This window comes from Pleurodeles waltl, chromosome 11, assembly GCF_031143425.1.
Source record: "Pleurodeles waltl isolate 20211129_DDA chromosome 11, aPleWal1.hap1.20221129, whole genome shotgun sequence".
NCBI classification, from domain to species: domain Eukaryota; kingdom Metazoa; phylum Chordata; class Amphibia; order Caudata; family Salamandridae; genus Pleurodeles; species Pleurodeles waltl.
The window spans coordinates 909,302,523-909,316,636 of NC_090450.1; the positions used below are offsets into that span (position 1 = coordinate 909,302,523).

The following is a 14,114-nucleotide window of genomic DNA, read 5'->3' on the forward strand; positions in this document are numbered from 1 at the left end:
GGTGCCAGCTGAGCTAGAGGCCAAAATCTACAGCAAGGCACTTTGCAAAAAACACGTCAGATTTCAATGTAAAAATGTGATGTGTCCATGTTGCGTTTCCTGTCGCGAGCATTAGGCCTACCCACGCAAGTGAGGTACCATTTTTATCGGGAGACTTGGGGGAAAACACAGAATAGCAAGACAAGTGTTATTGCCCTTTGTCTTTCTCTACATTTTTTCTTTCCAAATGTAAGACAGTCTGTAAAAAAGACGTCTATTTGAGAAATGGCCTGTAATTCACATGCTAGTATGGGCACCCTGGAATTCAGAGATGTGCAAATAACCACTGCTTCTCAACACCTTATCTTATGCTCATTTTGGAAATACAAAGGTTTTCTTGATACCTATTTTTCACTCTTTATATTTCAGCAAATGAATTGCTGTATACTCGGTATAGAATGAAAACCCATTGCAAGGTGCACCTCATTTATTGCCTTGAGTACCTAGGGATCTTGATGAACCTACAAGCCCTATATATCCTCGCAACCGGAAGAGTCCAGCACACGTAACGGTATATTGCTTTAAAAAAATCTGACATTGCAGGAAAAAGTTACAGAGTAAAACGTGGAGAAAAATTTCTGTTTTTTTAGCTCACTTTCAATATTTTTTTATTTCAGCTGTTATTTTCTGTAGGAAAACCTTGTAGGATCTACAGACTTTTGTCTACTTTTCAGAAATGTTTAGCTTTCCGGGATCCAGCATTGGTTTCACACCCATTCCTGTCACTAACTGGAAGGAGGCTGAAAGCACCAAAAATAGTAAAAATGGGGTATGTCCCAGTAAAATGCCAAAATTGTGTTGAAAATGTGGTTTTCTGATTCAAGTCTGCTTGTTCCTGAAAGGTGGGAAGATGGTGATTTTAGCACCAGAAACCCTTTGTAGATGCCATTTTCAGGGAAAAAAACCACAAGCCTTCTTCGGCAGCCCCTTTTTCCCATTTAAAAAAAAAAAATTCACTGTATTTTGGCTAATTTCTTGGTCTCCACCAGGGGAAACCACAAACTCTAGGTACCATTAGAATCCCTAGGATGTTGGAAAAAAAGGACGCAAATGTGGCGTGGATAGCTAATGTGGACAAAAAGTTATGAAGGCCTAAGCGCGAACTACCCCAAACAGCCAAAAAAGGGCTCAGCACTCGGGGGGAGGCCCAGCAGCTAAGAGGTTAACAGACAACATTCACACGCGTACGTTTCTTAGAGGAGCTGGGCAGTAGGCGTGTGTGTCCAGCTTCTGGCAAAAACACTTTCCATATTGCCGAGACAACAAAGAACAAAAAGAATACCTGCTGCAAACAGAAACAGAAAAAAAATACTGTGCACAACAAAACATAAATGCACACAAGTGAAAGGAGACAAGTAATGCAACTTTGCTCTGTGGGCAGCGACAACACACAAAAAGGAGGGACATGAAAGCAACAACAACCACATACAAGCAAGCCTTTGCAAACGACAGCAAAAGTTACCAATTAGAAGCGGTGGGCAGGCTAGAAACTCACAAAGTGAATATAGCACGTCTTGACGAGACAGCACATGTGCTGCCTAGGCTCGACCTAAAAAGACTCTGGCTTTGACACTGCTAGCCACGTCACAGCAATTTATTTCCTCACACCCTCCTTTGTCCGTGTTGACCCACACAACCTTCTCGTTGCCTCCCGATGTGTTGCCTTACACCTCTCAATAAAATTTTTAAAAAGTGCTGTGTCGCAGCCAGCGCTGGCCATGTCATAGTGCTTTTTTGCCATACCCTTCGTTGTTTGTGTTACCCCCACACACGCCCTCTCCCGTCCATCTTGCCTCCCATCCCACCCTCCCTCCCACCAGTAATTTAAAACAAATTGATGCAGGCAGCTTTGGCTACATCACTGCTCTTTAAAAAAAAAAAAAAAAAAAAAAAAAACTTATTTTTCTTTCAACCAGACTGCAGGCAGCTGCACTGCTGTACATCGCGGATAAAAAAAAATTAAAAAAACATTTACAAAGCCAATAGCTCTCACCTCACAGATGAGACCTATTGACTTTGCCAATATTTGTTAAATCATGTGTACCAACCCACTTGCTACTACATGCACCCCTGTTTCACTATGTCTGACTGCCACACACCTACCCTCACAGTGGTCACCTCCTGCCTGATACCTGCCCTCACAACTGTGGCTTCAACTCAGTTGCTACCCACCTTCCCGGAAAGCTACTACATGTGTCACCACCATCCTGACACCCAAACCGCTGCCCCACCTCAGCCAATACACACCTGCCCCCCACCCATGATTTAATGTACCTGCCCCCGCACATAGTGAAACCGAATTGAATCAGCCCCAGCTCTGTTGGCTCTAGATACACTGTGCAGTCCCCCATATGACTGTGCCACCTGGTGCCTGGAGGTACCAGAAGAATTTCCTCATCAGTTCCCGTCTTACAATTATACTCTGCTGTGCACCCCTCACCCCCTTTAGCCTCTCTAACTCCAAGGCACTGAAATCTCAGGTGACTCATATTTACAGTACTGCCTGGTGTCTCCACCTCTATCCAAATGCTGTTCCGTGCATATTAAGCCATGAATGTAAGCATACACATTTGACCTTTAAACTGAGTCTAGTCTCCCCTCTGAGAAGCAGCTTGATCCCACCAGAGACACTGCTTCTGCTGCACTCAAGTCTGCTCCTTGACCCTGCCCAGGCTCTGCATGAGGCAAGAACAGAAGACAAACAGAATGCATTGTAATGCATTATATTTCATTCTGTTTAACTTATCAGCTGCACACTGGTCCAGACTACTGTGTGGGCCCACCTGGAAATTCCTGATAAAACAAATAAGATAGAAGAGGAAGAGAGGGCTGCCTTGTTTGCACCCCAATTACTATTCACCTGAAATGCAGGTATTAGGTTTATGGAGAGATTTCTTAGGTATTAATTCTGCAGGTAGCTGATCTGCTCTGCGATGAGCCATCCTCTTTGTGCGGAACAGCTCTGAAGCCAGAGTGTTGTTTAACTGCAGCCTGTGAAGAGCCCAGTTGTCAGAATATTTATGTTTAGAGATGACATAGTTGCGGCTTCTGGGCTTTTTGTAGTTTCATAAGTGCCTTGCTAGGGAGACCCAAGTGGATACCTCCTAGTATTTAGATGTGGCATTTGTACTGTAAGGTCATGGCTATTTTTGTGTGAGAGAGGGTAGCCCAGGTGGTTAAAAAGTTTCTACTCTCTGGTGGTTTGACCAACAAATTACCATCAAAAATGACTGTCAGACTCCAGGCCCCCTGTGTAGATTCGATACAGCCTGTTGCATCGCTACAGCCGGTCTTCCAAACACCCATTTTTCATTATGCTAGTGTTTCCATGTATGGTCATTGGAATACAATTCCCAAGCTGTAGAGGAGACAAGGGTAGCCAGGCCCCTTACTGATGAGTTTACCTTTGATGGTTATCAGTGTTCCCCATCCTCGGACTCCCCAGGCAGGCAGTAGCAAAATACTGCAGGGTAAAGGAGAACAGAAGCACAAAGGTTTCACTGAAGACAGACAGGGGCACTTAATTTTTTTTCCCCCCCGGTCAAAGCGCATATTGAGCAACTTATAGTAACCATGCCTTGTGTTGTATATTACAATCAACTTGTAGTCCTATAGCCACCCTTGTTCCATTACCGGTGACTAACCACGTAGCATAAGGTTGTGTAGGCAAAACATAAGCAGAAAAGAGTTGTATAGCTCAACCATACATGTCACTATCTGCACCAGTAAACAATAGAAGGGAAAAAAAGAACAGAGGGAGGAAGGAAGATGGAAATGGAATAGAGAGGTCCTCGCAGCTATATCATCCTACTTAAAAGGGGAAAGCTCTTGCATATGCGCACAGCAATAACGCCACACATCATCCAGAAGGGTCTCACCCATGTCCACCTCCCACTGCGCTCTGGCCTTGGGCGTTGTCGAGGGCGCAGTCATCTGCATGCATACATACAGGCCTGTGATAAGTCTACGAGGGGACGGGGACTTGTACACCAGTTCCAGGGTGTGACACACCAAGGTTGCCCCAGGGAAAACAGGATATCTAGCCCACAAAAGCGCTCGGATTATTAGATAAGTTAAGCGATGTAGCGCAGTATCATGCAGCTCACAAAGCACAGCTTCCGGGGAGATGAATGAGCCTTCCCAATACCAAGACCTCAAGGTAGCCATACTCATGTTGTGCAGATGCTCACAAATCCGTCTGCCGATCAGTGTCTGTGGGTTCACAATGTCCTGCACCGGTGTCGAAGGCGCAAAGGACTCCACAGCCCCAGCGTGCCACAGGAGCTCCCGCCAAGCCAGCGCCATGCACGCTTCTGTGTCAGCACTCCACACCCTAGGCCTAGGTGGCCCGTGCATCACTTCAGATAGCCTGTTGGGCCAAACAGAATTGTGTTCCAGAACCAAATGCGGTAGATATTTTATGGGGTGTATCCAAAAATGCACAAAATGTGCCTGTACGCAGTTATAATAAAGTTCCAGGACCAGACCACCCGGACCACCCAGTTCAAACGCCTGTATTAGCTTTTTCCATGCGATTCTGGGCTGTATACCCGCCCAGACCAGCGTTATTAGTGAAGAACGAAGCCTCCTCAGGAAGTTGGACGTGAGAGCGAGGGGAATATTGATAAACAAGTAGAGAAATTTGGGCGGGATTACCATCTTCGCTATGGCTATACGGCCAGTCAGCGAGAGTGGAAGTGAGCGCCAGGCCGCCACTTTGTCCTCTAGCCACATAATGGCCTTGCCATAAATGGCTCACCACAACTCATCCACCTTCCTGTTGCCCAAATAGCGCACCGGGCCCTCAGCCCATCTCAAGGGGTCTTTTGAGCTTTACTGTGTCGTAGCGGCCAACAGGGGCAGAACCACTGATTTTATACCAGTTTATTGTAATCTCAGAGAGCTGACCAAAGCGTGCAATCTTGTCTACCAGTATGTCAAGATGAAGATGTGGATCCTGCACATATAATGAAACATCATCGGCATACATAGAGACCAGGACCGGGCGTTGTCTGAATGCCAATCCCCTGTGGTTATGATGTTGTCTCAAACGCGCGGTCAGTGGCTCCATCGCCACTGCGAATATCAATTGCAAAGGGGGGCAGCCCTGTAGAGTTCCTAGGAAAGGTTCTGATATTATCCTATTGATTCTCAATCTTGCCACTGGTGCCGAGTACAATAAGCGGATTAACTGGATGCACCTAGGGCTCAGTCCCACCCTTGTCAATAGGCCGAACATATAGGCCACTCAGGAGAGTCAAACGCCTTTGTGGTCTCAAGGAACACAGCTGCAACGCAATCATCAGGGTTCCACATTCGGGTCACTGCAAAGAAAGTACGGAGGTTATATAAGGTTGAACGGCCAGGCAAAAAAACAGATTGGTCCGGTAGCACCAGAGGCGGGAGCAGGGGCTGCAGTCGAGTCGCAATTAGCTTCGCTAGTATCTTATTGTCTATGTTGATAAGTGATAATGGCCTATATGAGTCGCAAAGGCACAGGTCTTTACCTGGTTTCAATATGGTAACAAATAGGGCTTCACGCAGCGAAGGCGGGAGAACCCCATTCTCAAGTGCCTCCGCATATACCGCAAGTAGGTGGGGTACCAATAGGTCTGCATATTCCTTATAAAAGCCGCTGAGAGTCCATCCAAGCCAGCGGCCCTGTCTCCCGGCAGGCCACGGATAACCTGATGATGTCCTCAATGTGAACGGTGAGTCTACATACTGCCTGTGCATATATTTTTGAGCCAGAGCAGGCTAATGTCATCAAAATATTCTGTGTATGTCTCCGGGTACAGCCTCACCAATTGGGAGTAAAGGGAGGCACAAAGCCAGTTAGCACCTGCTTGTCCCCCTCAGATTCAGCATGGCGTACACCGGCCGAGTCCAGTAGCTCAACAATATAATTCCTGGCCCACAGCCGTCATAACATTGCTGCCAGGGTCTTACTGGCCCTCTAGCCCTCCCTGTACCATCTAACCCTGGCTTCTTTTCCCAGAAAACAGACCTCACAGATTGCCATCTCCTCATAATGTGATAACTTCTCTCTTACCTCAACTAAGAGGGCGCTAGACATATCTTCACACATTTGTTTCTCCAGCATGGCCAGCTGGGCCTCTAAATCTGCCAATTCACTTTTAGCACACCGTGCTGCTTGGCCAGACACCCCCCCCCCCTGGATCACCACCTTCAATACCTCCCATAAGGTGCCCGCCGATGATACCGAGCCCTGATTGACAGTAAAGTATTCCACTATATTGGCTCTAACCTCCTCCCTAAAGGCTTGATATCTGAGCACGCCGTGGGGTAGCCGCCACATGAATTTGTGTCGCAGGCCTCCAGGAATCCGCAGCTCCAATACAACCAGAGCGTGATCTGACAGAGTGCAAGGCAAATGTTCAATATACTCTGTCCATAACTCAACATCCCTGGTTCCCAACCATCTATCAATGCGTGGCCAGCTGTTGTGTACTGCATAAAGGCATGTCCTCTCTCTCTCTCAGCACCATGCTTCACCCTCGGCCATGATCAATGATAAGGCCTTAGCTGCTGCAACACGTTGATGCCATGCCCGGCTCTCATGATCTGCCTCCGAATCCAACACAGCATTGAAATCGCCTCCCCATAGCAAAGACCCCAAGCCCGGGGAGCCCACCAGGCACCAAACCTCTTCAAAGAACTCCAGGTCATTCACGTTGTGACCATATGCCGAGACCAGTTGAAACGGCGGCCTGTCTTGTAATGTACCCTGCAGCATAACATAGCGTCCAAGCGGGTCTGTAAGCACTTTCTCAGTTCGCCACTGCAGCCCCTTTTTAAGCAGGATGGCTACCCCCTCGCATAGCTCGAGTACGCTGCCACATGACTTTCTCCAATCCATCCAGCCCTCACCCTATGTTTCGTGGCATTAGTCAGGTGGGTTTCTCGAAGCATGCATAGGTCTATCGCGTGGCGCTGCATATAAGCCGATACTAGCCTCATCTTGTGACCATCATTCAGCCCCTGAACATTCCAGGTCAAGCATCTCACAGGTATCACATCACTGGGTGGCATTGTGGCAGACATCGCAACCTCGCTGCAACCACCATAACCCATCCGCACATCGAATCAGCTGCGAGGGTAGATAGGTACAGGTTAGAAAAAACAGAGGGAGAACATCAAACATAGCAACCAACAAAACAACTGCCACCCCCCAATTGAGCCAGACCACCCATCCCACCCCTGCCCAAAATCATCCCCTCCCCAAAACAGTGAACATCTTATTTAGACTCATCCAACGGGGTGCAGATGTGGCCATCAGACTTCCCACCCTGTATGGGTGGGTGGGCAGGAGCTGCTGCATCACCAGGGGTCTAACGGGCAGGCTGTCACCTGAGTGCAGTACGCGTGCAGGCCCTGGCAGGCCATAGGGCGCAGTCATGGTTCACGGACGCCCACCAGAGACTGCTGTTTTCGGTCATTGTCACTAAGCTTACTTCCATCTGCTTCATTGTCCTGCGGACACACCGGAACCTCTCTTTTTGGAATGGTTTTCACAAATTGTGAAGCCTGCTTCAGGTCTATGAAAAAATTTAGTTTACCCTTGTGCTGAACACGGGTAAATAAGGGAGTATTTAGCGTCCATATGGCTCAGATTGCGCTTAAGCGAGAGGGATGCCCGGCGAGCCCCCTGCATGCCAGGGGTGTAGTCCGGGAAGATGCTAAGCTCATTATTATTTGTAGACGATGGGTCAGCGCTCGCAGTCAAGGCATACAGTGTCTCCGTCTCTGTAGTTTAGAAGGCGTGCAATTATAGGACGTGTCAGCACCCCGGGTGGCGGCAGTGAACCAAGCGACCACAGCGCCTGCTCCACCACCAGCACAGGGGAAAGCTCACCAGGGAAAGCGCAGACAGCATAGCCTCCACATAATCCTCTATACATCCCATGGCTGTCGATTCCGGGAGACCTAAGATGCGGATGTTGTTACGTCTTGAGCGGGCTTCAAGGTATTCGTTTTTATACCGGATTACTTCCAGCACCCACTCCATTTGGAGAAGCTGCTCACTCTCCCCGCGCCGACCGGCCTCCAAGTCTGAAGTGCGAGATTCCACCCGCTCAAGACAAGCATCATGATCATCCACCCTATCTTTTAAGCGGCCCATTTGATCCGACAGGTGGTCTAGCTTAGCATCTATTCCCCCCAGGCTGTGCTTAAGGTCCAGAAACATAGCTTTCACTGAGGTCAACTGAGATTCTTCCTCCTGAGGCAGTTCATCCGTTGATTTGCCCGCTTGGATGCACTTTTTTTTGCCCTCAAAAGATAGCTTAGACTATTTGTGGTCAGCCTTACCCATCATAGCAGGATTTTACCCCCAGGGGGCCGCACAGTCCAAAGCCGACACCACAGACGTCTAGTCCAGCACCAGGAACCCACAGGCTCCGCGATCAAGAGGCATGCCGCACCGGAAAAAAGCGCCTCGGGCAGCCGATCTTTCCTGATTATAAAAGGATTTGTACCCCTGCCCTGCAGTCTCACAGAGTGGCGGCCATCTTGCAGGACAGCCAGACCACGCCACAACAGAGGCACTTAATTACGTGCAATTAATGTGCATTTTGTACCCTAAGGGAACATTAATGCAAACACGATAGGGAGAAAATACTGGCCGATGGCATTTTTCACACCAAGTTAAATTACGCAGGCATCGAGGTAGTTCACAAATATTGTGGAAATTTTGTGAACTGTGAAATTGCAATATGCTGGAGGGTCTGCTTAATGCCATGTTTCAGTGATGAGCACATGCAATATGCTTTTAGGTTGAGCCTAGACGGTGCTTGCACCGTCTCGAGATGTGTAATACCTGAATTGTGGGCTTACAGCCCACCTCTTGCTTGCTATTTGTTTGTTAATGTGTTGTTTAAAAAAACTTCCAAGTGGTTAATGTTTGTTTTTTGTCAAAAGATAGCTTAGACTATTTGTGGTCAGCCTTACCCATCGTAGCAGGATTTTACCCCCAGGGGGCCGCACAGTCCAAAGCCGACACCGCAGATGTCTAGTCCAGCACCAGGCACCCACAGGCTCCGCGATCAAGAGGCATACCGCACCGGAGGCCACCAACAGAGCGCCTGACAAGCTACCCGCTCCTCTTTTCCGCACTCAGTCAACTCCCGACATCGTGGCCCTCTGATCCTTCACCAGGGTCCGGGATTCCCAGATCATCGTCCGCCCACGCGGGTAGCTCTTCAACCTGCGCCCGCAGCAGGGAGAGGCATCTGCCCTCCGTTTATACCACTCCCCCCAGCAGCCACGTGCAAGGCGGCGCACCACAAGGGGCCAGCCAAGCAGGGCATGCAGAGCGTCACGCGTCTAATACGCGCTGGTACCTCCAGAGGGTCCGGAACGTGGCCCGGCGCACCCTGCAGGTCCTCCGCCAGCCACCGAGAGGGGGGGGGGGGCAGAGTTAGGCAACACCCATCACCACTGGCTCAATCCCGGGCCCCGCCATGTCAGTACTCTCACCTGCAGGGCCCACTGCCTAGCCCTTTCTGCCGGCACCGTCCCGCAAGCACACTCTGCCTGTCACGCATGAGGGTCTCAGGGGTACCTGCAGCTCTCGAGCACCAGCTCTCGTCATCCGGGACGGGGGGGAGGGCAGTCAATACCACCCACGCTGTTTTCCTCCTTTGCCGGTCCACCTCGGGGCTCCGCCCAGCAAGTATGTCCCCTGGCGGTCCACGAGGCATAGGCCTCGCCGCCAGGCCTCACCGTCAGCAGGGTAATCGGGTCTGCTCATGTTGTGCGCTACCGAGCTGGCCCCGCTATGCCAGCACTCTCCTCCTCAGAAGTTCAGCACACGTTGTGCATTGAAAAAAGCGCCTCTGCAGCCGATCGGTCCTGATTATAAAAGGATTTGTGCCCCTGCCCTGCAGTCTCACAGAGTGGCGGCCATCTTGCAGGACAGCCAGACCACGCCACCACAGAGGCACTTAATTACATGCCTTTAATGTGCATTTTGTACCCTAAGGGAACATTAATGCAAACACGATAGGGAGAAAATACTGGCCGATGGCATTTTTCACACCAAGTTAAATTACGCAGGCATCGAGGTAGTTCACAAATATTGTGGAAATTTTGTGAACTGTGAAATCGCAATATGCTGGAGGGTCTGTTTAATGCCATGTTTCAGTGATGAGCACATGCAATATGCTTTTAGGTTGAGCCTAGACGGTGCTTGCACCGTCTCGAGATGTGTAATACCTAATCTGTGGGCTTACAGCCCACCTCTTGCTTGCTATTTGTTTGTTAATGTGTTGTTTAAAAATACTTCCAAGTGGTTAATGTTTGTTTTTTGTCCCACCCTTTTGTATTTCATTCACACCTACTTAGCAGTGCCCCAGTACTTGTCGCCTTCCACTTATCTTGTTTTATTGTCTGCCTTAGGGACTCTTTTTTTAATTGGGAAACTACATTTCAGAAGAGTGCATGTGTTTTGACTAGCTATCACTAGTCTCTTTCTTCCCACCTCCCCAACTAGTTTGTGTTGGTTTCTTCTCTTACCCGACCCTGCTAATTGATGTTGCCAACTAACTTGTTAGCAGCATTCCGTATTGCCGCTTTTTATCACCACTTTTAAAACACCCTGCTATATCCATGCTCTGCACAGGCCTCCTGGGACTTAGCTCAATGCTCACCCGTCTGCCTCACCCAGTCCACAGCTTGTTGGCTGCTGTGGCCATCCGGGTGCCAAACCCAGAGCCTGACATCCAGGACAACTTATTGGCATTCCACATCTGGGTTATGCCATTTGTTTAGTTAGTAATCAAGCATCCACGGCGCTACATTTAATCACAGTCCATAGGAATATGGAAGCAGCCCCACTCCTCGCCTGCGTTGCTTTCGTATCCATTCCCCCACCAAACCCCATCTTGCTTTCACATCCATCCTCCCACCCTTCCCTGTGTTACCTCAGTGCTCACAGCCCAACCTTCCCTCTTTTTTTTTTTTCTTCAAACAGCGTCTAGCCTGTCAACCGCTACGGAAACAGTCCTACTCTGGTCCGAACATGCTCTGCACCAGCCTCAAGGGACTTTGCTGCAGGCTCTCCTGTCTGCAATCGCCACTTTCAAAACCCTCAGCTTTATCCATGCTCTGCACATGTCTCCTGGGACTTTGCTCGAGGCGCTCCTGTTTGCCTCTCCCGGTCCACAGCTTGTCAGCTGCAGCGGCCAACCCGGTGCCAAACCCAGAGCATGACAACCAGTACAACTTATTGTCATTCCACATCTGGGGTATGCCATCTTGTTTAGTTAGTAATCGAACATCCACTGTGCTACATTTAAACGCAGTTCGTAGGACTTTGAAAGCAGCCCGCTCCTTGCCCATTTTGCTTTTACATCCATCCTCCCCACCCAACCCCATGTTGCTTTCACATTCATCCACCCACCCTTCCCTGCATTACCTCAGCACTCACAGCCATACCCTACACCTTGTTTTTATTCTCTGACCATAGTCCAGCCTCTTGCCACCAGCGGAAACAGTCCTATTCTGGTCTGAACAGCCTCTACGCAGACCCCATGGGGTTTTGCTCCAGGCTCTCCAGTCTGCCTCATCTGGTCCGCAGCTTGTCGCAAGACTGTCAGAACAAGGAACGCTGCTGCACCTCATGCCCAGGCCACATATCACCACTGCCCCCCAGTGCCGTACGATTACGCAAAAAGCAATTGTTAAAGCTATTAGGCAAGACCCATTAGCTATGCCAATGCTTGTTTAAAAAGCGGGCTACCTACAATGCATGTCTTAAGCTCTAAAAGTCTGAACTGAAATGTAATATTTATTGATTTATGACAGCAGCGTTGGTTTGATCATTACAAGCTCTAATAGAGAATACTGATTAAACATCCTTGTTAGTAAACATTTGCTTTGTGTTGAAAAGTGCTGGCACTTTACCATAAAAGTTGTGACAGTCCTGCAGGAAAGCACTGGTCTTGTCGGACTGCGAAGAAAGGAACAGCAGCCCTGCTAAGAAGTGCTGGTAATATCACACTTAAACCTTTATTTTTAACTAGTGTAATGAGGGTTATCTTCTGCAAGTCCTGTTTTTTCAGGCAGGTGGAGCGTGCTGGAACGAGTCGGTCCACAATTATAATCAGCGCCACTGGAATTATAATGCCGCCTGGGAGGACCAAATTATGTTCCATGGTTGACTAAATTATGCAGCAAGAAAAGGCAAAATATGTGACGTAATAAAACACGATTGAATTACTTCATAAATATGTCAATTTTTACATATGTAAATATTGGCTTGGCAAAAGTTTCCCCTCATTAGTACCAGGTTAACATTTAAAAACAGAAACAAGCAACTGAAATGTGGCCTGTCAACTTTTACATCACACGGCCTTCCAAAGCACAGCAAAACGTGTCGCTGTGATTTTAGTAACTTTTGTTCCTTAGTAGTTAGAAACAAAATAGTTTTTGCTATTTTTGCAAAAATCTCTAAATTTTGCAGTAAAGGGAGGATAGTAACTTTTGTTCCGATTAAGTTAGAAACAAAGTAGGTTTTTGCTAAAATCTATACATTTTGCAGCAAATGATGGATTGTGTGGTAAATGCAGCAAATCCATAGTAATGCAGAAATCACCATGGATGCAGAATTGTATAATCCAAGGGTCCTGCTTATAACGGAAAACAAGATGCTAAATGACACAACGCAGAGTACAAATGACTAAAAAATAAGGACTTGCTGAGAATCAACCTCACCACATGGCACATTTTTTCAGAATTACATAAACATACAACTGATTTTACTGCCCAAACGAATATCAGACCTGCGAAAAAAATGTATACTTTCCATTTTTAGCGCCGCAGCCCTATTAAAACATGATGATAATACGGTGTGCCATTACAAGTATGATGTATCAGCGACTTAAAAAGCACGGATACGGTTAATCACATACACAGCAGCCTTGTTAAAATGTACTGTTTGTGGTGCAGTTGAGGGGAGTACCAAAAAAAAACACGTATTTCCACCATGTATTACATATACACTGACCCAGGGTAGAACGAATAGTGCAGCCCAAAATCCATTACTACCACCATGTGGCTGACGCCTAACACTATTCAGTGCCGCCCATAGTGATTTCCCAGAGTACAAGTGGGCCACGCTGGCGAATTGACCATACCTGCCAACATTATTAATATAGAAATAGGGAGATTTTGAAAATAAAATCGGAGGACTGCATTTTCCATGTGAGACTTTCATGGAAGATGCAATTTCAGTCGGGAGACTGCTAAAGTAAATCCGTTTTGTCTTAAAAAATGGTGAGTCGGATCTGCTGGCAGGTAGAGGATACCTACTGTCGGTTACAGGTGCTGGAAGAACGGAGACCGCATCGCGAGCAGATCCAGGGAATGCCCCGACTGGTGGAGGGGAAAAGGGATCTCCATGGTCCTGGGCGGAGTCGGGAGGGGCTGCTCGGTCCCCCCAGGGGATGGACGAAGAGAGCTCTCCAGGTGCCTGAGTCGGGTCAGGATGAGATGAAGCATCGAGGAACTCTGTGGGATCAGGAGGGGGTGAGACGTCAAGAGTCCCGGTCTCCAATGTTTCTAACTCCAAGTCGCCTTCCGCCGTCTCGGGCCCGGTGTCTAGCCATGCCAAGGTGCTCTGTGCCGCGATGCCTGAGCTCCCGTGAGCCAATATCAAAACAAAAACGTAGACCAGCATGGCCCAGCAATAACACCCGAGGCAACGGCAGCTCCTATGTCCGGTAACTATAAACAACTACCGCCATCCTGGAAACCAAGGACGCGCAGCATGACGGGAACTACAAGAGCCCATGTTGTTTTCTATAGCCCTATTCACCACAAACATCGAAGAAGGACAAAATGATGAATACACCACGGAAAAGGTGAGTTGCAAGTAAATGATATATGCTCCGTGATGTGCTCTACGCGGCGGCCATATTGACGCAGTATTGCCAATGCGGGTAGAAGTGTGGAAGTATCAAAAAACCATCAAGCTAAACAAACATTGTCGATACATCGACGGAAATAAGCGAAACTCAATGTGTTGTTATTTCAGTAAGCAGCTTTATCGTTTT

At 48.2% G+C, this 14,114-nt stretch overlaps 1 protein-coding gene across 5 annotated transcripts in view; it reads right to left on the reverse strand.

Annotated features, from left to right (window-relative positions):
• The window catches only part of TCTN1 (tectonic family member 1), a 275,107-nt gene extending 261,241 nt beyond the window's left edge, over positions 1 to 13,866 (reverse strand). For 2 of the 5 annotated variants that reach the window (XM_069214867.1, XM_069214866.1), the window contains exon 1: positions 13,372 to 13,866. In XM_069214867.1, coding sequence (XP_069070968.1) covers positions 13,372 to 13,738 — 367 coding nt within the window. In that variant the 5' untranslated portion in view covers positions 13,739 to 13,866. Of the gene's footprint in view, positions 1 to 8,370; positions 8,488 to 9,009; positions 9,368 to 9,622; positions 9,950 to 13,371 lie in introns of those variants that run through there. The other 3 variants (XM_069214868.1, XM_069214870.1, XM_069214869.1) reach the window with 3 other exon arrangements.
• Between the last annotated feature and the right edge of the window lie 248 nt (positions 13,867 to 14,114).